The sequence below is a fragment of the Epinephelus lanceolatus genome, chromosome 23 (assembly GCF_041903045.1).
Source record: "Epinephelus lanceolatus isolate andai-2023 chromosome 23, ASM4190304v1, whole genome shotgun sequence".
NCBI lineage: Eukaryota > Metazoa > Chordata > Actinopteri > Perciformes > Serranidae > Epinephelus > Epinephelus lanceolatus.
This window is the reverse complement of record NC_135756.1, coordinates 33,114,636-33,139,842: the sequence shown is the minus strand read 5'-3', so window position 1 is coordinate 33,139,842 and position 25,207 is coordinate 33,114,636. Positions and strand designations below refer to the sequence as shown.

General features: G+C 41.2%; 1 protein-coding gene across 1 annotated transcript in view; it reads left to right on the top strand.

The window, feature by feature from the left end:
- The first annotated feature begins 4,968 nt into the window (after positions 1-4,968).
- hmga2 (high mobility group AT-hook 2) overlaps positions 4,969-25,207 on the top strand; it is a 65,403-nt gene continuing 45,164 nt past the window's right edge. Inside the window, exons 1-3 of the mRNA XM_033614854.2 lie at positions 4,969-5,574; positions 6,655-6,741; positions 18,559-18,609. Of these exons, the coding sequence (XP_033470745.1) occupies positions 5,467-5,574; positions 6,655-6,741; positions 18,559-18,609 (246 nt within the window). The 5' untranslated portion in view covers positions 4,969-5,466. The remainder of the gene's footprint in view (positions 5,575-6,654; positions 6,742-18,558; positions 18,610-25,207) is intronic.

Below are 25,207 nucleotides of genomic sequence, written 5' to 3'. Positions count from 1 at the left end.
TATGGAGACAATCTGTACATTCCAATCCCCATACTACCATACTATATAATATGCCAGAAAAAGATTTAGTATGTCCCAGTACATAGTATGGGAGGCGGAAAAAAAACGTTCCCGAGCCCCTTACCCTAACCTTAACCATCACAACTAAATGCCTAACCCTAATCCTAATCTATACCTAATTCTAACCTGAAACCCAAAACCAAGTCTTAACCCTCAAACAGGCCTTTGAAAAAAATGAGGACTGGCCAAAATGTCCTCACTTTACGTTTTTTGGTCCTCACTGTGTAGCATGTGTAAGTGTATACACACAGACACACACGCACAGACAGACACACATAGAGAGCTCTCCTGACAGACAGATTGATGGCTGTCTTTGTTGCTGACATCAGATCTGGTCTACCTGCTCTGGTCAGAGTTACAGCGTCCACCTCACTGGGCAGGACCACACAGTCTGATCATGGCCACCTTCTGTTGGGTGTTTGTAGACACAGAGAGGTCTGCATGTAGCTAAGCTGGTCAGAGCAGGCCAGCAGGATCAGCTCCTCCAGTCCACTACATCAGAGTTGCTACATTCTTGGGTGGTACGAGAGGCAGCAGAAGAGGGAGGAGGGGTGGTTGACCTGCAGCTTATCTTTGCCCATTGCCCACATTAAACAATGGCTATCAGATGCACCTGGGTCATGAGTGTTGAAGATCTCATATAACATGGCGTGGCACCTGGAAGACCCTTTTAGTTCTGGATCTGAGGTGAAGGAAAGTTCATTTGAGGAGGTGAGGAGTCTCATCTGCAGCACACACAGCTCATGCGACAGGTCCGTTTACAGTAGGAGTCACTGCAATATAAAATCTCAAAGTCTATTAATAGCCCAGAGTCCCCTGGAGTTCACGAGGCCCCTGTACTCACCCTCTGTATGTGTTTGTGTTTTAACTGTCCACTAGAGAGAAAGGAAGACGACATCAGGCACGGATCATCATTTGTCTGCTTATGGTCACCTCTGACACACACACACACACACACACACACACAGACAGCCTGACATGTGGATGGCTTATTTTATCTCCCAGCTTCTATATTTAATTTATTCATTTCCTCTCTAACAGTGGGGATGAGCACAAAGACACAGCTCTGCTCTCACTACAGTAACCTCTCACAAGAGCTGAGCTGTGAGGCGGCTGCACGAGCTAAATGCCGTCCAGGAAAGAGTGAGCACGAAGAGAAGGGGACTGTGTCTGCTGTATTTAATTGGTTTAAGGACACCATTGTGGTGCGATGCCCTGAAAATCTGTTGGAAAAGAATGTAATCTGAGAGTAGATAGAAATAGAAATCCTTAAACAGTCTGAAGTGTTTGGCAGACGGCCTCTCAGCACTGTAAATGTATCACATATGTGCTGCCGCTTTGACGGAGTCTGGGAAGAACATATCTGGAGGGGAAACAGTTAAAACTGACTTTGGGTGGCAAAGAGGCTGTGGTCAAACTCAGATATTTTAGTGTGCTGTGGACAATTCCTCCTGCTTTGCCAAAAAAAAAGAAAAAGGACCAAGAATTCAATTACCATTAGCTCTCACAAAGAAACTCTGTATTTGAATTTATGCAACCATTATGCACAAGCCACCACACTGTCAAAACTGCTCTGATCTCAAATCAAAGCTGCATTAAAACATATTATCCTAAAATTAAAGGATATGCCTGGCATAATTCTATATTTTTCTGATGGTTAGCAAATCCCATGAAAAGACCAACAACAACATGTTAGTCGGTCTCTCACTACTCTCTAAATTCCCTTCTCTGTCTGTTACATTCAGCTCTAAGCTTATTGGTTCTTATTAAAGGCGTAAATCTTTAAAAACAGCTCACAAATATATTGTTTCATTTTGGAAAAAGGCTCAGTGATTTCATAAAACAGCTGGTCACTGTAGTTTTTAGGAAATGTCACTGAAATTGTACGTTTGTTAGGGACTGTTTTCAGCAGTGGATTAATCCACATTTGGTGCTCTGAGTGACAGCAGGATAGTGTATGTGGGACTGAATCACAATAAACCACAGCGTGTGTTCATGGTAATGAAGGAACACGTCGTACAGTCACACGGTGTGGCTCATTGATGTGTTTTTAATAGTTTTTGGACAACAATAGAGCTCTGTGGCACAGAAGAAGAACATATATCAGGCTTTTTTTTAATGAGATTTGATGTCAATAACAAAAATACATCATTATATATTATCAAACTTTTCAAAGACTATCCTAGTTAGTAACTTGTTAATTCTTCTAGGCTGTATATCAGACTAAAGAAGTTTGTGTCTATGTTTTAATCAGTTTGGTTATGCATCTCCAAGTGGCAACCTTCAGGGGCTGAAAAATTAAGCCGTGTAAGTGCCAGAAACTGCAGTACCTCTAATGGCCACTTGAGTTGGCTCCATGAGCGAGTCAAACCCCATGGGCCTCCATGTTAAAATGCCCAACTTTACAGCAGAAATAAACATGTTTACAGCCTGGTATAAAAAAAACTGTTTTGGTTTCTTTTGCTTTTTTCAACATTCAAGGCCAATGACCATTGTGTGTGTTTTTTTTTTAATTTTATAAATCACCCATTAAATGTTATAAAGGCTACAAACTAATCATGAAATAAAGGAATACGGAGACATCACCACTTACGCAGTAGGCTAGTAGTTTGGTAAAATTTGCCACAATAATAGTTACAAGAACAGTGGCAACAACACTAGCAAAAATTGTACTGTTTATAATACTAATGATGTATTTATTTGGTGCAGAACAGTGCTTCAGCCAAACAAGGTGAAAGGTCACTGGCTTATAGCAGAGTCATCTGTGTGTGCTGCTACTGCTCAAATCAATATGCACACTGCCACACACACACACACGCACACACACACACACACACACACACACACACACACACACACACACACACATAAACACAGAGCTTTCCATTTCGTTGCAAAAACACATTTATTTCCTGGTTTCATTGTGCTCAAACAGAGCTGCGTGCCCACTGCACAGACGTGTGCATGAAACCACCCCTAGGTAATGGATCTGTGCAGCCATTGATTGTATTGGTTTGATGCTGACGCCGCTCTGTCTGAAGGGGAGGGGTCTACACAGAAAGCCCTTCTTTGGGGGTCTAAGAGCTGCTTTTTTATGAATGAAGTGCAGCTACGAATTAAGCACACATTCTCTCAATAAATTCACTGTTTCCGTGGAAGTTGTGCAGTTATGAAAATAAATGTTTTGTACAAAAGTGTGCATTTTGATGATGTTCCTGTTAACTTTCCCCTGAGCTCACAAGGCGGCTGATATTCACTGAGCATTAAGCTACTTTTGCTCGCAGTGGCCAGAGCATGGAGAGCAGGCTGCAGGACCGTGGGAAAGGTCCTCCACGTAAGGCACTTTATTCTTTGTGTCTGTTGTTCTTGTGTAATTGATCTCACTCCACGACCACGGCGGAGTGCTTCAAAGACACACACTTTTTTTTTTTTTTTTTATGGCTGCACCATTCCATCAAGTGAAAGTATTCTACACATGCAACGATACACACTGTACATTGTTTTACACACATTTCCCAAAATTAAGTCGATGTATTTGAACCTTTGATATTTGTTGCTGGAGTCTTTCGTAAGAAACAATTTACTGTTCAGGTTTTACTTTTAAATCATCACATTTATTTGTTCTTAACAGGGAGACTGATGATCTGTGTATACATCTAAATGTATTCCAAATGATAGCAAGATTTGTGGACAATGTTTTAAGCAAAGAAAAGGGCAACAATTTCTTTGAAAAAGCTGAGATTTTCACTCTGAGAGTTTGGACATGTTTAGGGACTGTTCTTTACTTATCAGAGGTGGGGGTTTCTGGGGTATAATTTCATTTTTTCCTTATTATTATTTTGACCCTCCTCGAAGCTACAAATATTTTTCCGTGAGCCTCCCTGAGTGACTGGAGGAAAATGAATGACTCTCCCTCCACCATAATTAGTTAGAAGATTTTTAAAACTTAACCTTTGATGTTTGAAATTTAAAAGTTTAAGATGAAATCATGGAGTTGGAAAAAAACCTTGGTTTTTCACTCTTGTTGTGCATGCTGGTTAGTTTGTGAAAACGGTTAAGTTTTATCCAAATTTTAAATGAGATGTAAAGTGATTTTGATGAAATAAGCCTATCACTTTTTAATCTCAGAGGTTATGTTGATGTGTCCAAGGACCGTCGGAAATTGGAAAATCCAACAATTCCCATAATTACAGTCTCTGACTATGATAAATGACATAACTTTGGTGATTTGTGAAGAAAACATGCTTGCGCCTGGGAGGCATGTTTTCTTCAAAATTCTAAATACAAAATAAAACCATTCAAATTTGTATGTCCCTCCCTGAAGCTAAAATAAATTACATGTGTCTGTCCTCAGTGCTTTAAAAATGATTTGACATGCCTCCCTTTTGCACCACCCCCTCCCCCTTCACAAGTTAGGAACAGTCCCTTACATGAGAAGAAACATCTTATTTTGAAACTACTGATTTTTAATGTGACATGCAAAATGTAAAATTCTCGACATTTGAAAAATGTTTTGTACTGTAGCCTATCGTTACAATCCAAACGACAACGAAATAAAGAGGAAATGTAACTTTTATAAAGCTGCACATGTCAAAAGGCTGCAAAATGACTACAAGTTCTTGATGATTAATTAATGTTACAACTTAATATGTGGCAGCAGAAACAAGCTTGTGTCCATTCTTATTCTAGTGTTGAGGTGATACTGTCTCCCCAACATGAAGCGCATACTTCATATATCACAGAGGTGAACTCTGAATGGCTGTTCAGTGTCCGACAGCAGCGGATTCCATTGAAACGTGTGAAAATGTGAATTTAATTCATAAATGCGGCCTGCCATGTCTGGCCCGCGGCCAGGATTCCGTCTCCTCTCTGTTTTCTCTGGCTACCATCCAGGCCCCCCTCCCCCGCCCGTGTTATCCACCCACGGGAGAGGTGATTTCTTTCTTTTTTTCTTTCTTTCTTTCTTCTTTTTTTTTTTTTTAAACCCATCCTCGCTGAGTGGGTCCTGGTTTTGGAGTGGGCTGTGGATGCGGTTATTATGCCCACACTCCTCAGACGGTCCGTGCCGAGCTGTCACGCCTCGCTGCTGCATGGTCCTGCCCGGTGCCGCGGTGTGTTGTAGCCGAGTTTGAGTCGGAGCCGCTCGGCGTCTCAGACTCCGCCGTCCCCCGGTGTTCCTGTCTTCACTGAGCCAAACCTTCCAGCTGCTCACTGGCGCTTTTTATCGGCTTCAAAGCCGCCAGTCCCGCCGCCTGTGGGGGGACTTACACAAGTGGGACAACAGACCTGTTAAAGTGCCATTGAAGCTATCCACATCGGCTCCCTCCATTTCTTTATTTTTTTCTATCTTTCTGGAAGTCGTTTTCTGTTCACCGGGAGAACGGAGGAGCCGCAGCACCGGGAACCATGAGCGGACGCGGGGAAGAGGCCGGGGAGAGCTCTGGCTCCCAGGAGCCCGCAGGGGCCGCGGAGCCCCAGAAGAGGAGGCCGGGGAGACCGAGGAAGCCCCCAAAAGTAAGTTTGTGCCCCGCTGCTGTTGAGTGAAAGCGCTCTGCGGCCAGGCTGCCGATTTTTATCTGCACACTGTGACCGAAATGTGGTGCTTTTACACACTCGGAGAGTTGAGATCAAACTTTAGCAATGACTCCAGGTCCTGTGCCAAGGTGGTGATGCCGCTCTGATTTAGTCTACTTTATCAAACTGCACCAGTGGCACTTATTCTGTATTAAAATGAGCTGAATTTGTAATTAATTGTTCCATGTTGACACTGATGCAGGGTGTGCAATCCACGATAACTTCTTCCCTACTGTTTGTGTTGGTTTCTGTGTGTTTCGGTGCGAAATTTACATAATGTTCTACCCCCACATATAGGCCTACTGCTGTTTGATATAGACCCACTCTGTGTATGCTGAATATAGTCTCCGTCCATACACATGATGAGGAATGTGCCTGTTTGCAGTCTTGGCTCTGGCCGATGATCTTTAATTGACAACATGAGTAAAACGAAAAGTATGGGGATGAATGTAACTCTGCAGACCTTCCGTGAGTTGAATCAGAGACGCCATGGCAACTGAGGTCTTTGAACGTGTTTCTGTGAATGTGTTTATAGACGTGATTCACTGGTGACTCACATTCCCACCAAAACTTCACACCAAAATCACGTCCATTGACACTGCAGGCTGCAGTGTGACTGTAGGTGAGAGAAACCGGAGCCTTTCAGAAAGAACAGCAGCCTGCAGCTGGTTTTATGTAGAGGTAGAGTTGAATGTCATAATACATCTCGAAACATTATGAGGGGCACTACCAGGCTCAGGCTATTAAAGGTGATAGAAATATCGGTGGCAAACTGTGCAAAATTCAGTGTGAAATTTCAAAGTGGAGAATCAGGCTGGATAATAAATCCCTCTCATTCATCTCTCTGCACACACACACACACACACACACACACACACACACACACGCACACGGACACGCACACACACACAACCTTTGTCCCTCTTTTGGTCTTGACCCATAAAGCAATGATCAAATGAGGTTCTTCAAAGCTTTGTTTCCTGTCCACAACACCCATGTCATGTCCCCCCTCCTCTTCAGGAGCCCAGTGGAGAGCCTGTCCCCAAGCGACCGAGGGGCCGCCCCAAAGGAAGTAAGAACAAGGGCCCTTCCAAGGCAGCTCAGAAGGTAAGGAGCCTCAGCACCTGAAAATCTGAATGCTACACATGTTTGCTGATGCCTCTTTTAAGACATTACTTGACGTACACTCAGACCAGTCGGCAGAACTGAAAATGTTGGTATTTTAAGTGTCTGCAAACGTAACATTTGTAAACATATTGCACTTTCTTAAGCAACTATGGCATTCTTAAATGCCATAGCTGCTAACTTTGTTATTCGGAGGTGGAGGGGATGGTGGATGGTGTGAGACCTTGGTATGATGTCTGCCAGGCTGCAGACCACTGTTCAAGACCAACAAATAAAAAAGTCATAGGTGTTTTTCCCAGCGGCTTTTGGCCACTGAATAGGGGTGTTTTTTAAGGGACCCGTTGCTGTTTTTCCTACAGCTTTCCAGCCTCCAAACATGGGTGGTTTTTAGGGACCTGTTACTATGAGACATCTACCAAGCTGCAGATCACTGCAGGCAATTGTCCTGGACCAAAACACAGCAAAACTAGTTGTTTTTTGAGCAAGTCATAGCTGTGTTTCCAGCAGCTTTTAGCCACTGACTGGGGGTGTTTTCGAGGGACCAGTTGCTGTTTTTCTTGTAGCTTTTCACCCCCCAAACATGGGCCTTTAGGGACCCATTACTACGAGATGTCAACCAAAGTGCAGACCACTGCAGACCAACAAACAGCTAAACTAGTTGTTTATTTAGTGAGTCATTGGTGTGTTTCTAGCGGCTTTTAGCCTCCAAACATGACAGTTTTTTAGGGACCCGTTACTATGATATGACTACCAAGCTGCAGACTGCTGCAGACCACTGTCCTAGAGCAAGAAACAGCAAAACCATTTGTTTTTAAGCAAGTCACTGGTGTGTTTCCAGCAGATTCAGTTTTCTTGAATGACTGGTTGCTATTTTTCCTGTGCCTGTATTTCTCCAAACATGAGTGTTTTTTAGGGACCCATTGCTGTTTTTCCTGTGGCTTTTTACCCCCAAACATGGGTGTTTTTTAGGGACCTGTTAATATGATTCTTGAGAATATTGTTCTTGAGAGTCACTGATGTGTTTCCTGTGGCTTTGTAGCCCCCAAATACAGTTGGTGTTTAAGCAACCAGTTGCTATTTTTCCTGTGCTTTTTTGCCTCCAATCTTAGGTGTTTTTTAAGCAACCTGTTGCTGTTTTTCCAGCGAGTACTGTGCCCTCAGAACTGGTTACTTTAGGCCAAGTGGTTTTTGTGCCTACACCTAGTCACATGTGAATCATAGTGTTGTTGAAACATAAAGTTTCACTGTATCCACTACATAACAATGTGTAAATTTAACACATCTGTTGTTTGCTGAAATGTACAATGCCAACATTTTTCTGGTGACTGGGTTGTCCATAACCAATACATGACTTCAGGAGAGGGCTGTATTTGTTATGATCAAGTTGCTACTCACTGCTCTCGCTTTAAACATATTTGGATTCATATTTCAATTTGGACCATCCATAAAGCATGTGTAAGGGGACAAAAATTAATAATAACTGCCAAAAAATAGTGAGCAAAAATGTTGTGGTGTACCATGAGTGGGACTACATTGTGTACTGAAGATCATTCAGACTCAAGAGTCAGCTGAAGTTCTTTACAGTCCTTGATGCTCAAGTGTCAAGCTGCAGATGCAAAATGAGGCATCTGTTTTCTTGATGGCTCTTTCAGGATTATGTTGTTGCCTTATAGTCACTCCTATAATCAAACTGTGTGTTCTCTCTTTGTCAGTGAGACTAGTTTGGATCTGGAAGATACACTGTGAGCTATAAACCTTATTTCAACCTTGATGTTACATCAGAAAGCATTTTAGCTGCTTCTTACTTAACAAGTTGAAACCCCATCCCAAAGCACTCACACACACACACACACACACACACACACACACACTGAATCACACCATTGCCAGTGATAATGACGGTGACACTGAAACTGTGGTTATCAGGTGCGGTCTGTAATGTTATGCCCTGCAAAACATCACATTTTAATCAGTTAAGTAGGTTCATCTGTTCTATATATGAAAGCTTCAATATAACAGCCCTGCCATGAATCCTGGTAAATGAAGCTTACAGTATAACGCAGAGTTTGTGACAAATACGGCATGAGTGGATTTATTTATTTTTAAGGGCACAGTGGTGGCCTTATACCATGTGGCACTATATTGCCAGGCATGTCTGTGTCCTCTGCCCCACTCAAGTATGTAAGTGAGGGTAGATTATATAAATACAAGAAGCACCTTTCAGTGTGATGCAGTTCAGCACAGCACCACCCCTGACTACAGCCTTAAAAAGAACCACCAAAAGTTTTACTGCAGGACTTCTGTTTTGGGTTGCATTTGGGGTCTCAATAAAAAGATTGCTCAGAATAATTCTAGTAGGAACTTTAGTAGAAAGCCTAATCATTATTTTTGACCAAAACAAAAATAATAAAAACATTAAGAACAAATGGAAAAGGAAAGATTTTCCCCCGCTGAAAATATGACAGGTTTATGGAATTTCTAAAAAGAGGGATCAATGAAATGTCAACTGAGAATAGCTGGATGTCCCAACTAGGTCTGGGTATTGAACTTCAGTATTTTCTGTACCGACTGAACTGTGTCTGCAACTCAAGAGACTCAAGAACTGCCAAGTGCTGAACTGTGGCATGGAATGTCTGGTCAGATTTGTAGTCCTGTTAATTTATTTTGTGATCAGACAGGATTGTTTCTAATATCAGTACTGAAACTCAGGTATGTTACTGGCACTGATATTGAAAACAATACTGAGCCCCACTCCTGACCCGTCCACCTTATACTTTGCCAGGGGTGGGAATTGCCAGAGGACCCACAATACGATATTTTCACGATAATATGGTATTATTGTGATATTGTGATATGCTAGTATTGTGATAAAATATTGTGATATATTACCTTTTTTCCCACTGCAAATGATTTCCCCCAAGGAAAACTCAATATCAGTTTTACCTACATAAATATCGATACTTGGTGACAGTGTATCGATACAATGTTGCATACAAAATATCACAATACTGTACACTGTAGCTACAAATCTGAGGTAGATTCAAAACCATTATAATCAAAATAATGTCAATAAATTAAACAATAAATAGATAAAGAAATTTTAATTCTGGTCAGCAGCATGTCAAATTCTTTATGCAGATGGTTTAAAATATTTTGTAAGTATTTTAGCTGACAATGGAATGAATCATACTAAAAATAACTTTATGAGTGTGGTGAATGTTGTAATGTTATAAGGTATCTCCTTCTTATACTACTGCTACATTACTGTACTACTACTTCTTCTCTTGGTTAATTGCAGGTTGCAACTGGTGTTTAAGGTGCATTATACTGCCCCTGCTATGGGCGTATGGGTGGTTTAATTATAGGGAGGATTTATCGACCATTTACTAAATCTCTATTGAGGAAAATTATTGAGATAATAAGCGTTATTATTTTAAGGCCCAGCCATACTTGAAACCATGGCGTCTTATTGAGACAGGCCTTTATTTGTCAAAATATGTAGCCACATTGGGCTAGTAAAAGGGACTGGGCATTTCATTGGGACTAGGCTTTTAATTGAGGTTTTACAGTATGTACAAATTTTGGTGCATTACTTTTTGTAGGAAAATGCAGCAGCAACAGTGCATGAGAACAGCCCGGTATTAAAAAAACAAAACAACAAAAAACAGCCACATTAATGTCTAGAGTTGACCCTCTGCATGCTCACTTATGTGCAGCCCACAGAAGCATGTTCCAGTCTTAAAGAGATGACTGCAAAAAAGAACACATTTGAAAACACAGGAACCTATTTGTGCATCTGTGATGATAGAAACATGCAGCCATAACTCAACAGCACTCTCACACACTTGTGTACACAGAGGGGAGACGTGTGCGTGAGAGATAGAGTTGATGAATGAGAAAAGATTAAAGTTGCAAAGAAAAAACGATCCTGAGAAAAGCTTTGGGATTTTACAGCAATATCCCACATAACATTTGGGTTGTGATATTGTACATGTCGGCGAGGCCAGGGCAAGTCCCTGTGTCTTCATTCATTAGTTAGATGAAGCTGTGTTAGGCTCATGATGACAGCAGCCTTAGTGCTCCCTTGCCACCATGAACCACTGTAAACATTCCCAGCACTTTGAAAAGTGAACCACTCTGCTCTCGCCATAATCCAGTCTCATCTCATCTGGTATTGTTATGATAAACACTGAAGATATCAATCTTTCCAGATGAAAGAGTCGTGGGTCAGTCCACACCTTTAACTTATACTCTTTAAAAGTTCACTTCCCCTCCCCGTATCAATCATTCCAGCTATCTCTGACAGATATCATGGCAGCTTTTAAGTAGAAACAATTGTACTGCACACCTTGACTGGTTTATTATTAGTACAAAATATAAACTACTTTTTACACCATTCTCAAAAAACAAGACATTATTTATAGAGATATAAGGTTTGGGAGTGAATACAGAGACATCTTGGGATTCTCATCTAAATCTGAGACTATCCTCTCCAGGAAATCAGCAGGATTTGCTGTTTGTTTGAACACTTAATAATATTCTGAAAAGGCTTTGTGGATAATGACAGTTTTGTCATTGCTTCCATTAGGGTGTTAAAGTGTACTGATTGATGAACAAAGTGTGTGAATGCTTCAGTATGCTTCAAACAAACAAGGTCCTATGAAGTCATGTCTGACCTTTTCTGTATAGCCGTGCTCAAAGGAGGGCCTAAAAGCATGCAGTGTTGTAGATGTCTTGAATTATACATATGGGAATAAAGGCTTTAAGGCAGCCTGTCCTTGTAGACAGTCATGGTTTTGCACACATGAAAAGTTCAGGTTCACATGGAAGTAGGGCAAAAAAAGAGCTTCAAGAGAAGTTCAAACCCTGCCTACTTTCACACAGGGCAGGGTGATATGGCCTATAAATAATATTACAATATTGTTAAAGCTGACACAAGATACACATTAAATATCTAAATACTTTGAAATCTCCTCTAAACTGAAATAGGCTACCAAAATACAAAAAAAGTAGACCTACTGTTTTCATAAACTTAAACTACGATTTTCATAAAATACTGTTTACAAAAGTTAAACAAAATATGATTTTCATAAAGTTAAATAAGGCATTGGTATAATAAAGTTCAAGGAACTACTATTATAATAAAATTAAATAAAGTACTATTATAATGAAGTTAAAGAAAGTACTGTTATAATAAAGTTAAAGAAAGTACTGTTACATTGAAATTAATCAAACCACTGGTACTTTGAAGCACCTGGCTCATCTTGGGCCGGAAGTGTTGAAGATTTTGCTGTGAACTTGAAGCTTTCTGTGAACAATTAGCTGTTAGTTGCTAGCAGTCAGCGGAAAGTCAAACTGTTATAGCGGCGCAGTTAAACATGAGGATTTATTCACTGTGAGTGGGTAATAAACCAGCAGTTCTTCAGTTTATTCATTCATTCACTGATTCATACATTCTGTAACCACTTACCCTGGTACAGCATTACAGGGGGGCTGGAGCTTATCCCATCTGACAGTCATGGTGTTCCATGGTTGCAAAATGTGACTAAATGGTCGCTGTCTGTACCCCTACTACTCACACATGATCACCCGGGATAGTGTGGTCTGGATGAGTAAGGGAGTGTGTCTGATGTATTATGTTTGTGGCGGTGGCTTATGTATAAGTTATGTATACAATTATGTATAAATTGTCAGGGATTGACGTGGAACAAACCATGATAAATTAAGTATTATCGATATATCCTCTGCTCCTAGCAATGACAAACAAAGCTGTCCTGATGGATAAGGTTCGTTATCAAAAAATACTCATAGGTCATTTTTTGTTTTGTTTGAGGACTCTTCCTGAGACCCAGGGATTTTTAGCCATAGGGTAGCAATGGAAATGTCAGTCTCTCAGATGGTTGTTTTCAACAGATTTTCGTTGTCCCCAGAGCATGAAGCCTTTAAACTTGGGCGATCCCCTGACCTTTCCTCTAGCGCCATGTTCAAATTGACACTTAAACTGTATTTTTCAGTGAAATGTGTCACCTTTTGAAAAGCTTGAAATTTGATCAACGTAGAAAATTTAATATGTTCAGTACTTTGTGTCATAACTTAATACTTGCAAAACTAATGAAATCCCCATCGTCCTTAGCTGTAGTTTGTGTGTTTGGCAAATGTTAGTACGCTAACATGCTAGACAACGTGTTAGCATTTCGCCCAGAGCAGAACCCAACTGTACGAAGATGCCCTTTTCAAACCTCATTATTGAATTATAACTTTCTTGTGGCATTGTTATACAGCCCAAAAACTTGGAAAGGAAGAGTTCAGGGTGGATGGATGGGTCAGCAGTGTTGGTTTCTCATTTCATACCAACAGTCAATTTTTGGTTTCCTCAACCATGATCTTTCCCTCAACCAAGTGGTTCTTCTTTTAACCATGATGCAATGCTTCCCTAACCTTAACAATGTATGTTTTTTAAATCCAAACCACAATCCTTCCCTCACCCTGAGCAAGTCATTTTTTCTGCCTAAACCTAACCAAACTTTAACCACAGCAGTGGCAGATCAGAAAATAGTCACATCAATCTTTTTGTAATGGTGATTTGTAATGGTCTGGGAAGGTGATCCTGCTGAAAGGGGCGTCACATCCCTAGGTATTCAGGGCTGCTGCAGACATGCTGCTTCTCTCCGCTCAGACATATAAAACACACTGATGATTAATTGAACAGGGTGTTGCCTTTCAGACGATTAAATCTCCACATTAAAAATGCAGCATCCTAAACAGAGAACTGGGATTACAGTACACAGATTGGCTAGCCAGCAATGTGATATGTCATGATAGAGACCTGCATTAGCAGAGCATTAGAACATCCCATGACAAGACATCATCACTGTGTCGTAGCTTAATACACTTTTGCTTCATTATTGGTTTCTGACAGATCATCCTCACGGAACAGTCAGAGCAAAAGAAAAACACTCTTATTCTGTGTGAAGTAATAGTAGTCAGTAAGCAATTGAATTGTGTAATGCTACCCTCATGTACAAAGGCATGGAATGTAGAAGAGTAGAAGTAAAGTAAATTGTACTCACGCACTATTAAAACACCTGATTAGATATAGTATACTTTGTGTGACTGGCTAAGTGAAGGTTAAAAAATGTACTCACTCATTCTCATTTCTTAAAATTCATTGACAAAGTAATGACACAAGTTTACTTTGTACTCTACAATAGCAGTAATTACTCAAATCAAAGGTGCCCTCCATCAGCCCCAATGTCACCCTACCCACATGCCGAATCTCTTTTTGAGGAGGGTTGTCACCTTTCTCAACTGTCTTCATTGAGCTTACGTATCCTGGATCAGTCTGTCCACTGATCGGGTCAGTGCAGAGACAAAATTGATACTGATCATCCAGCCAAACAACCAGCAAGACAGTAAACAAGCTGAATGTTTGGAACGGAGCTTTTACAACCTATTCTCATTCCCATGTCGTCAAATGTTGACGCTTTGTCACGCCTCTCTGCGTCTCATAGTGACACACAAAGCACCCTTTAGCGTATCTATGTAATGCACAGCTGAAACTAAGCAGCAACCTCCACAGCTGAAAATGGAGCCAACATTGAAGTGCCAAAAACATTAATTATTTGAATGGCTTCTTGAGGCTGGCTTCAGAAGCCCCATAGACCCCCTGGTTAAAATGGCTAACTTCAGAAATAAACATGTTCACAGCCTCAGATGCTGAAATGCTGAACTCAAGGCTTCAAAACGGGAGTCCACAGACCAGTGGGTGACGTCATGGTAGCTAAGTCCATTATTTTTAGAGCCATTGGCCGAAACACATTGTACCACGTTGTTAATGTTGTGAAACGGTTGCTGTTAGGTTTAGCCAATAAAACTACTTGGTTAGGTTTAAAAAAAAAGATCATGTTTTGGGTACAATTAAGTACTCTTGTTACGTATTTACATAACGTGACCTAAATACACAATCATGTGCGATGACTGTATATAAATTCCATATTGTTACGTATAAACATCGGTGACTTTTGGTTTCACTTGGAACACAAACAGTGGTCCCCTGGGTGAAGTCCTCATTCCCACCCTATGCGTATTTTCTTGCTCTTAATGCTACATGATTTGCTCTCAGTGTCAAGTATTGCCATGGATGTGTTTACATTGAAGTTCTCATAAAGATGATAAAGGGCCGAGGGGCATGACAAAGGGTCGGTTTTTGACACCCTGGGAATTAGAATAATTTGTCATCAATAGGACCCATATTGCTGAATTTTTAATTGTATTGCCATACGCTATGATTAATAATCATTACAGTACAGTACAATATCATTACAGTGGCGGCACAGTGGCCTCACAGCAAGAGGGTTCCTGGTTCGAACCCGAGGGTGGGGGAGCCCTTCTGTGCAGAGTTTGCATGTTCTCCCCGTGTCAGCACGGGTTTTCTCTGGGTACTCCGGCTTCCTCCCACAGTCCAAAGACATGCAGGCAAGGTTACTTGTTGACTCTAAATTGGCCGTAGGTGTGAATGTGAGCTTGAGTGGTTGTCTTTCTCTGTGTGTCAGCCCTGTGATAGTCTGGTGACCTGTTCAGGGTGTGCCCCACCTCTCGCCCAATGTCAGCCAGGATAGGCTCCAGCTTCCCTGCGACCCCTAACAGGTTACAGAAAATGATTACAGTTATGCTTTACAGAGTAACACATACTACCCAATACTGGTAATCCCAAACAGTTGCAGGCAAAAGAAAGTTGGCCTCTAAATGTTTCAGCTCTCAGAGGGTCCTCTACCACCCCCGTGAAAGGTTAACAATTATAGTTGTATGTAAGCCACTACTTTGGGTGGATGGCCAAGTATGTCTGGCCATTAGTGTGGTCATAGTCTAAGGGCCTTGACATACCAAGCCAACAGTTGGGTGAGCATCTGTTGCCCTAGTGTTTGTGGTGTGTCCTGCACTGTTGGCACTAGTCCGACCGATTCAGCATGCAAAATTTATAGTGTAGCTGGCTGAGCCTGTCAGTGAGAGAAATTACTCTGATTGGCAGTTCAGCTCAGTGCATGAGAAGAGAAACAGAAGTGAGGACAGGAAAGGACTAAGGTCAAGGGCCTGAGACTGAAACAAATTTGTAATCCAAGGTGATATTATTTTTTAGCCATTGAGCTCTTTAGCAGAAACAGTTCATAATTGTTTGTGTTGTTTTTTGCTAGCGCACGGTAAATATGATTTGTTCTTGCAACTTTGTGTTGTGTTGTTAATGTACTAATTGGCTCACCGGCGTCTTGAATTTGCCGTTAGACTTCTGTTTTCTTATTTTGAATGACAAATAAGAACTACTGCCACCTGCTGGTGTGGAGAGTTATTTCTTCTTACGCAGTTGCAGAATGTACATGCTAGTCGCTGTTGGCTGCAGTCTTTGTTGTATGTTCAAGTGCAACTTTTTGGCTGGGACACAGGTGACATGAGGGGATGTGACAGTTAGCCTTTGTTGCCACTGGTTCTTAGATGTCTGTTTGGTGCGTCTGGGCCTTATGACAGTGATACTCAACTTATGGCCTGCTGGCCAAATCTGGCTGGGTGGCCCGCCTTCTGATTAACAGGGAGAATAATCTGATTCACAATTAACAAGGGATTTTTTTATACTCCAAATGTAAATTAAATGCCAGAGTGCATTAAAAAAGGTATAAAATTAGTTGTTCATCAAAAACAAGTGTCACGGCAAAATCCCCCTGACTCCCAACAAAGGTCTGGGCTGAGCCTTGAATGTCCTCAAATCTTAGAGACGCAAAGCAAGTTGAATATCCCTGGTCTGAGAGGTCTTACTTTTGTGTTTTTTTGTTACTCTGGGATCCAGCAGGTGATGTGTTGAAACACTCCACCTGCTGGCATGTGACCAGGCTGGGTGGCTTGTACTCAGTGTCAGGATGACAAAGGAGCTGGTGTTGTTTACTGAGCCAAATAGCTGCAGAAAGCCTCACACATGCCCCAACACCACCACCGATACTTGCTGGTCATTGTCTGCAAAATTCATCGCAGCTCAGCAATTTGACTAAGATTTCACCTGAGTCCCTGCCAGCCAGAGCCAGGGAGCGTGGATATATTCAATGAATTATTGACACAGGTCTGGTCTTGTTAATTGTGGATGACTGCAGAGCTTGGCTTTCTGACTGCGCTGGGCAGTCTGCAGGGTCCAATCTCTCCCAGTTCCCACAAACGTCAAATCATTCTGTTATCTAAGGAAGAAAGATAATTCTCTCCCCTCAAGCTAAACACACAGGGACATTCCAGGTATTCATTTCATAGTAAGGGAATGCTCTGTAAACATACACACTTTTCTAACTTGGGCCATGTCCATGGTAATGTGGGTACATTTTTTTCCAAGTTTTTTTTTTTTTGTATTAGCTCACATATCTATTGTTTGGTCTAAAAAAGGGTCAATAATTAATTAGAACAGCTGATACTGGTGTTTTTTACTGGACAAAATACAGCATAACACAAACAGGAGGAGGTGCATTTGTTGGGGACTATAAACAGGGATTGGTAAATACACTTTTGGTGCTCTAGTGAGTATTTATTAAATGCTTAATATAAATACCTAAAGGATAGTTTATCAAAAAAAAAAGTAAATTTTTTTTTCTTACCCCAACTGTCTGTTGTAAACATTGATCACAGTTTATAGACACACGGCTTCAACTTTAACCTACAGTACTGTAGTTGTGTACACATTATCCTGTGAAATAAGAAATGATTTGTGACATTTCTTTTGCACTCATATTCAGTTTGACTCGGTGGTTTAGATAATCTGGATAAACTGTTGCTTTATTTCCAATCTGTCTGATTTTCTGTTCTGGAATTGTGGGACTTTGTGATCTCACTGTGTTTTCAGATCTCAGCAATTTATTTGGTGTGCATAATGTTATCATAACTGATAGAAACTGTAGACAAAGCTATGGAAATTAGACTGAAATGGCCTCAATTTTTTCAGTGCTCCAATGACACAAGGAAGCATCAGCCAATTATATGCTTTTGTTTCTTACTGGGGTGTTAAGCCTGGTTCGTACTACACAACATTTGTGTCCATTCTGACAGTCACTATGTCACATTGTGTGATTGTGGCCTATAATCGGGCTGATATCGTGTAGTGTGAACCAGGCATATGACAACAACACCCCAGGGTTTTTGATTTTTCCTCTATGGTTGTTACCACACAGAGAAAAAAGGGAAAAATGATGGTGTGAAACCGCAGAAGCTTTTTTTTTATCAACCCAGGTGTCAAACCAGGTGTCTAATTGAGACAGCCATTTATTTGTCAAACTGTCTAGCCAAGCAGGCTAGGAAAAGGGACTGGGCATTCAGTTGGGACAAGGTTTTGCATTGAATTTTTACGGAACACATACTGGCGTGGCATTCATAACTTGGTTTTATATTTGTTCATCATGTTATTTCTTAATATATATTTTCTAAATCTATATGTGTTGTACACATTTTCATTTCCATTTCAAAACTATTCCACAAATTAACTCTGACATCTTGAAACATCTTTGTTTTGCATTTGTTCTAATATTTGTTTTCCTAAAGTTCCTCTAACTTAATTCTTGAAAAGCAGTAGCACAAATGTATTTTTGTTCTATTACTGTTCTAATGCTCCCTAAACAAAAAACCTGGGCAATGCACTGGTGCATTAATACCTTAAAATGTGTGCCAGAGTAAATTTCTTGGCTGATCAGGTGTTTAATGTAAAATGTTGATTTTGTGTATGTCATGAAGTGATAGTCAGGATCAAGACTGATTGTATTGTATTGCTCCTTATCTTCACAGAAAGCCGAGGCAACCGGGGAGAAAAGACCCAGGGGGCGACCCAGGAAATGGGTGAGTCCAAGGTTTTCTTAAGATCTGAGCTAGTGTCTGCTGCTGGCATGCTGGATACAGGAACACATGTTGTACACAACACACAACACAAGATGCTGTGAATAAAAAGTTGTGCAAGTTGTTGAAACCTAAAAAGAAACACTTGTTTTTCATCATTCAAAAGCATTTGGTCTCCCAGTGGGTTAAATACATATTTAAATGACTGTCTCACTCCTTTGTGCTTGTTATTAACTTTCATTATGTGGCCTGAATACATTCAGAGCTTCCTCTCTGGTTGCTGCTGGTGTATGTGTGTGTTCAGGGATATCTCCAAAATGTTTGTGTTATCAGTCAAAGAAAATGTTTACTCTCAGTGCTGGCCGCAGGAATACTTAAATAATTCCACTGACAGCTTGAAGGCCTCAGTGTTTATCAGCTCTAAAGTAACAGGCCTGATTGATAGTACAGGGAAAGGCAGTTGGCAGTTAGAAGTACCACCAGGAAGGGCGAGGAGAGATGCAGGGAACGTGAACTTTCTCCTGCATAGATCACGTCTCCATTTTTATGTGCCAACGAGGGAAAAAAAGAAGTAAAAGCCAAAAGAAGAGAGGTGAAGAGCGGCAAAATGTAAATTTTAGATTTATTTTCATTTCCTGGAAAGAATGGTGTGTTCCAAGAATGAACTGTTAGCATATTTAGTATATTCTCCATTGACCAAACTCTTACGATAAACTCTCGCTGAAACTTATCAGCTTCATGCGGCGGCTTCAAAAGCTACTGCAAGTAAATAAACTGCTCACTTCACGTGCATGTACACTGAATCGCTGTGACACTATTGGTCATGCTAACTTTGAAAATATACATGATTTCTACATGAGTGTCCCTGAGTGTGACTGCATAGGGATCTGGATCATTACAGTCAGCGATGACTACACAGGGAGTTAACAGAGGCAGCCAGTACAGTGTTAGCATGAGCAACAGAGTCACCATGGGAAAATTTATGGGAAATACACAGGTTGAAATAAACCAGAATTTCCCTTTAATCATTAACAACCACAAACTCATACAAGTAAAGAGAAATGACAGCACACCACATGCATATAAACATGAATCCAATAGTGTTATTATTATACAGTCAGCCGGAATAGAGCATCACCATCTGTTCATCTTTCTTGAATTATTCTTATTGCAGCAAAATGTGATGCAAAGCAGACAGACTGAACAACACCGTCATAAAACCTGTCAGGAATGCTGCATACACCTGACAAACTGATCTGTTGGCAGATTTAACGTCCTCTGCGAGGCCAGATTAAGCGCGAGAGTGAAACACTTAACATGCAGCTATCCTGCCAACTGAATGGCAACACTCATGTTAGAAGCGTCATCTGTTACAATCACAATCCCCCATTCTTGTGCTGCATTTTGCAGGAGGTGGGCAATGTTTGCTCCAGGGTGACTTTCGTGCACTGCTCTAGTTTGGAGAACCTGAGACATCAGTTGCCAGTCCTCTGTGAGATAATGTGTGGTTATAGTCACATATGAATCCACAGACCTTAAAGTAAAGGAATCACTAGTTAATGCCACCCTTCCTGCTGTGCTCAAAGATTCCTCAGCTTTATGCTTCACTTCTCTGTTGAGCTTGGGCATGGCTGAGTTGGTGAACATACTTGGGGATGGGGTCACATACCTGGGTTCCAGTGTTTTTAGCATGTAACAAAAGCCTTCTTTGAAAACGCTGTCTTTGCACATGAAGTAGGTGATGGACTGTGTTATTTTCTCAGCTCTCTCAGAGCTGGATGGTAGTTTTGTCAAGCTAAATGTGTCCAGTGTTGATTGATTTTTTGGTGGAGCAGGTTAAGCGTTAGCTTGGCCATCAGCGGCTAACACTATCTCTGGATGGTTGTGTGTGAGGTGAGCCCTTGTGTTTGTCGTATTCCAGATGTTGAGTATTTTATTCTCATATGACACTGCTTGCAAATCACATGTCATATCCAAGTCCTTCTTTCCTCTGTGTTTGAAAATCCGACATAAGTCCAAATATTTGATTTAGGGCCTATCCCAATACCCACACTTCCCCTAGAAATACCCACTTGCACTTGGTTGTGCGCGTTCACGTTTAGGCTACTGGTGTCCCAAAACAGAATTGAGGTAGTGGAAGTGGTTTCCAACACTTAAAATCCAACCTAGATTTCAAGGGAGCCCTGACCCACACTTTCAACGAAGTGGAAGATGAAATTTCCCAGAACACCTTGCGAAGTCAGCAACTTCGGCAAGTTTTGGAAAACAATTTGTTACTGTACGATCGGAATATAGGCTATACAAACTAGCGTAAACTCATCAGCAAAATATTTAAACTAATCGACTTACCAAAACAAAATCAATCTGAACTAGAAGATGTCGTAGGTGCCTCCTGTTTTCAGCATTTCTTCTCCGTTGATTCATCAGAAGGAGAAGAATAAACAGAATAAACATAGCACACAACCTGAATGACTAACGGTATCTTGCGTCGCTACTATGCGTGACATATGTCTGCACGTCGACCACGCTGATTTGCATGAAGTGGTGTGTTATTTCTTAGGGAAAGATCTCTACCCTGAAATTTCTCACTTCCCTCATCAAGGATTATCTCGCAAATGAGGGCACTCAATACCAAGTTGAAGATTTAAGGGGTAGAAATGGGATAGGGCCTTAAACCCCCACTGCCCATTACTGATTTCTTTCTCTGGTGCCACCATCTTTGAACTCTGCGGACCTCACCAGGAAAAAACATCAGCACCATCTAGTGGACTGAAAAAGCAATTGATTTTTTATGCTAATACCAAAAGTTGTATTAAAATGTGTATTTGCAAAAATGAATAATGTATATCATAAAAGATTGATACTTTGCATCTGTGTATCGATACAATATCACCATGAATGCACAATTTGTGACACTATGCTGATTTTTTCCCTGACCCCTAGTGTTGTCACAATACTGGAATCTCTAACTTTGAAACAATGCCTTGACAGACTGATATCTGATATCATTGTTAATACCACAGGAAAAAAATGATATTGAGGGCATAAATTGAAATTTTAATTGTAAGGCAACTATAACAGGGTGATAGCATGATAGTGGTGACTTTTCCTTTCTTGGTTAGTATCAGAGAACAGCAGAATCACTGTAGTACACATTAACGATAAGCGAGAGTGAGAAAACCCTGCTGGTACCGGTGTGACAAAAGAAAAACTGTCCTTTTATGTTGGCATGATACGTGGCCTGTTGCCATTATTAAGCTTGTTTGAGATGAACTGGGCCTTGCTTGGAAAGTGGACGAGATAAGGCGGCTGCAGCAAGAGGCATTGACAAAAAGCTGCAGTGGAGTCAAACAGTTTCCTGACAGTTTCCAGCAGTCTTCAGTCTGTACAGTCTGCAGATCTCTGTGTTGCTAAATACTTCAGTAATAAAAATAGTCCAGTGTTAATATATAATAGTACAATAGTTTGTGATGAATGTAGACGTCACTATCAGTAACGTGTATTCTGTTAACAGAATAAACCTTTTAATCTGACAAATAGCATCTTAATTGCTGAAATTCGACATAGAAAACTTCATGTGGTTGAGTCAACATCTAAACCAATCAGCTGTTAGATCAGGTGAGAGCCAGGCTTTTCCCATCATGCCCTGGTTCTTGCTGTTGGTGGAGGGCAACTGCAGCGCCTGACTCTATCTCATAAGAATATTGTTGTCCAATTTTGTGTAACATCAGACCAAGTTGGGATGAAGTCAGACACAAATCTTACTGGCATGCAGTGTGCAGCTATTGCTGGTAATCAAATCTGCGCAGGCCTGGCTCATCTCAAATGAACCTACTGTTTAATGGCATCCAGTGATGACAGGGGGAAATGCCGGGGGACAACAAAGAAAGTTAAGGTGGCTGAAGTCTGAATAGCGTGGGTGGGAGGGATGGCGGATGGGTCCAACAATCACCGACTTTCACCTAGGAGGCCAGTGTTTGCTTCCTGTAAAGCTAAACCCAACTCTTTTTTCCTTAACCCAACCATGTGCTATTGTTGCCTAAATGTAACCCTGTGCGTTTGTTGTTAAAGTAAAAATGGAAGTGTATTTTGAAAACAAACAATGCATGTAACAGGCTGGATGCAGCACCCAGGATGTCAACAACCAATACACCTAGGGGAACCTTGTGAGTCATATGTTGACGTGGAAAGTCTGTGACCAAACGTCGATATGTGACGAGGTCGGAGTGAGAATGTGTTGTCTAATTAGCCTTTAAAGGCATTAATCTGTTAGTCCAACTGGACTTCTTGGATGGAGTGTTTTTTTTTTTTTCAATGTGGGACAGTTTTTGGTCTGAATCTACATCATTTTGATTTGTGATGGCTTAAAGTTTGGAATTAAATGACAAGTCTTGGATAGTAGGATTTGTGGACTGAAAATCAAAAGAGAACAATTGATAACTGGAGGATAGGAGAACACAACTCTGTGGTATGCTTTATAAATTGTTTGGCAAAGAATGTGTGGTAAATGCATTAAAACATGCAAAAACACTGCAGTGATCTTCTGTCTGGAATATATCTTTGTGAATTTCATCAATACTGTAAATAATTTTATCAGCCAAGTTTTGTGTTCTGCCAGTAAAGCAACAACAACAAATCAGTTTTTCAGCCCGCCTGCAGGCAGCCTCTGAACCCTTGGACTGAACTGATAAAACAGTGAGGTTTACTGCAGCTTTGCCTTTGTTGTGCTGCCTGCCGGTGCCTGCATGTCCCAGGTTCACACACCAACATCCACCCACACAGCGGCCTCCATCGCTTTACGTCAACCCTTCTGGCAGAACTACAGACAAGCCGCACTGCAAACGAGTCAGTTGTGTATTGTAGATAGCGTACCTTTCTCCCTGCTACAGGCCATATGCTGACACCCATATGACAGTCAAAGTCTCTGCCTTACAGCTGCTTTCTGTTCTGTCTGAAGTCTGTGGACAAGAGAATGTTTAACTAGCACAGCAAGCTGTCAGCACGATAATTAGCGTCTTTAGCCGCTTTTCTTCTTGTCTTCTTGTTTAGTTAAACCACATCTCACAATTAAAGGATTCAAGAGCAATGTAGCAGTGTACTGTGCATTAAAAGTGCTTTTTTTTTGCCACTGACCGGTTCAGATCGCCAGTGCTATCTCTGTAAATACTAGGGATACACCGAAATGAAAATTTGTGGCCGAAGCCGAATAATATTAAACGCTTGGCCGAATACCGAGTACCAAGTACCGAATACCGAATATCGTTGTTTAGTTTTTCATTAGTTTTTGCAGATGAACCCCCTCCAGATTAGTGTTGTCATGGTACCAAAATTGGATCCCACTGTACGATACCAATGAAAATATCATGGTTCTGAGTAGTACCATGATACCACAGCGAAAATGAGGCAGATGTGCCTTTTGTCATTTATAAAAAGATAAATCACTTTTCTATAATACATCAATGATATTTCAATGGAATAAATTACTTATTGACTTATTCATACTTCAAAAACAGCATCAATGAGTGATGAACATAGGGGGATCAAAATAAAATAAATAAATAAAATAAAAATCATCCAGCCACCCTCCTCCCCTTCATAGGTAAAGAACAGTCCCTAAAGTGCAGTGAGGTTTGTGGGCCATGAACGGCTTGTTTCTCCTCTGACACGTCACATACCTGTGTTCAGCTGGCTCGGCTGTTCAGGTACTTCTGGGCAGTCCACACGCCAAGAAGAGGATATTATTGGAGCCGACTTATCCGTCGCCGGTAAGCCAATGGCCGCCGTATTTGACAGGAATACATTACTGTCTGTGTCTGTGACCCCCGTTCATCCCACAATCGGTGGGATTCGCCTTTCGTTTCTGCTGCTGGTTGAAATCTGTAGGCTGCTCACACAGCGTGCTGAATGATTTAAGCCTATTTTGCTCGCTCAAAACTATTTTTAGTCGCAAATGCAAGTGCGGTGACAGACGGATCGCCACACTGCCGACATTTTACTCCGCCTGTCACGGCACGCTGTTTGATTGCGTTATCAAAACACGCCGCTATTATTCGGCCTTGCTTTTAACTTATTCCACCGAATACCAAATGTGTATTTTTTTGCAATATTCGGTAACCGAATATATTCGGTGCATCCCTAGTAAATAGCTTACTAAGCGTTTCGAACATTGTTTATATAACATTACCTCCACTGTGTCTGTAGCTCTCTCTACTCGTGGGACAGCCGTTTTCCGGGACAACCAGCACCACTCTGAGCAACGCTCAGCATGGCTCCTCTGTTTCTTCCGGCAACAAGCAAAGCTCTCGCGAGATGAAGTCACACAGCCCAGAGGAAGTGAAGGGTAAGAGAAACGCTTAGTATGCTATCTACAAAGATAGCACTGGCGATCTGAACCGGTCAGTGGTGAAAGAAAGCACTTTTAATGCGCAAACTTATACTGGACATATTTGCCCCCATGTCTACCTTGTGGCTGCTGGCTGCATCCGCCTCCCTTAATACTGAACCAATTTTAAAGTGAGTTGTACCTATGAATCATACGCACACATACACATGGGGAAATAGGGCCCAGGTTGAAAAATACCGAAGTTATCCTTTAAAGGAC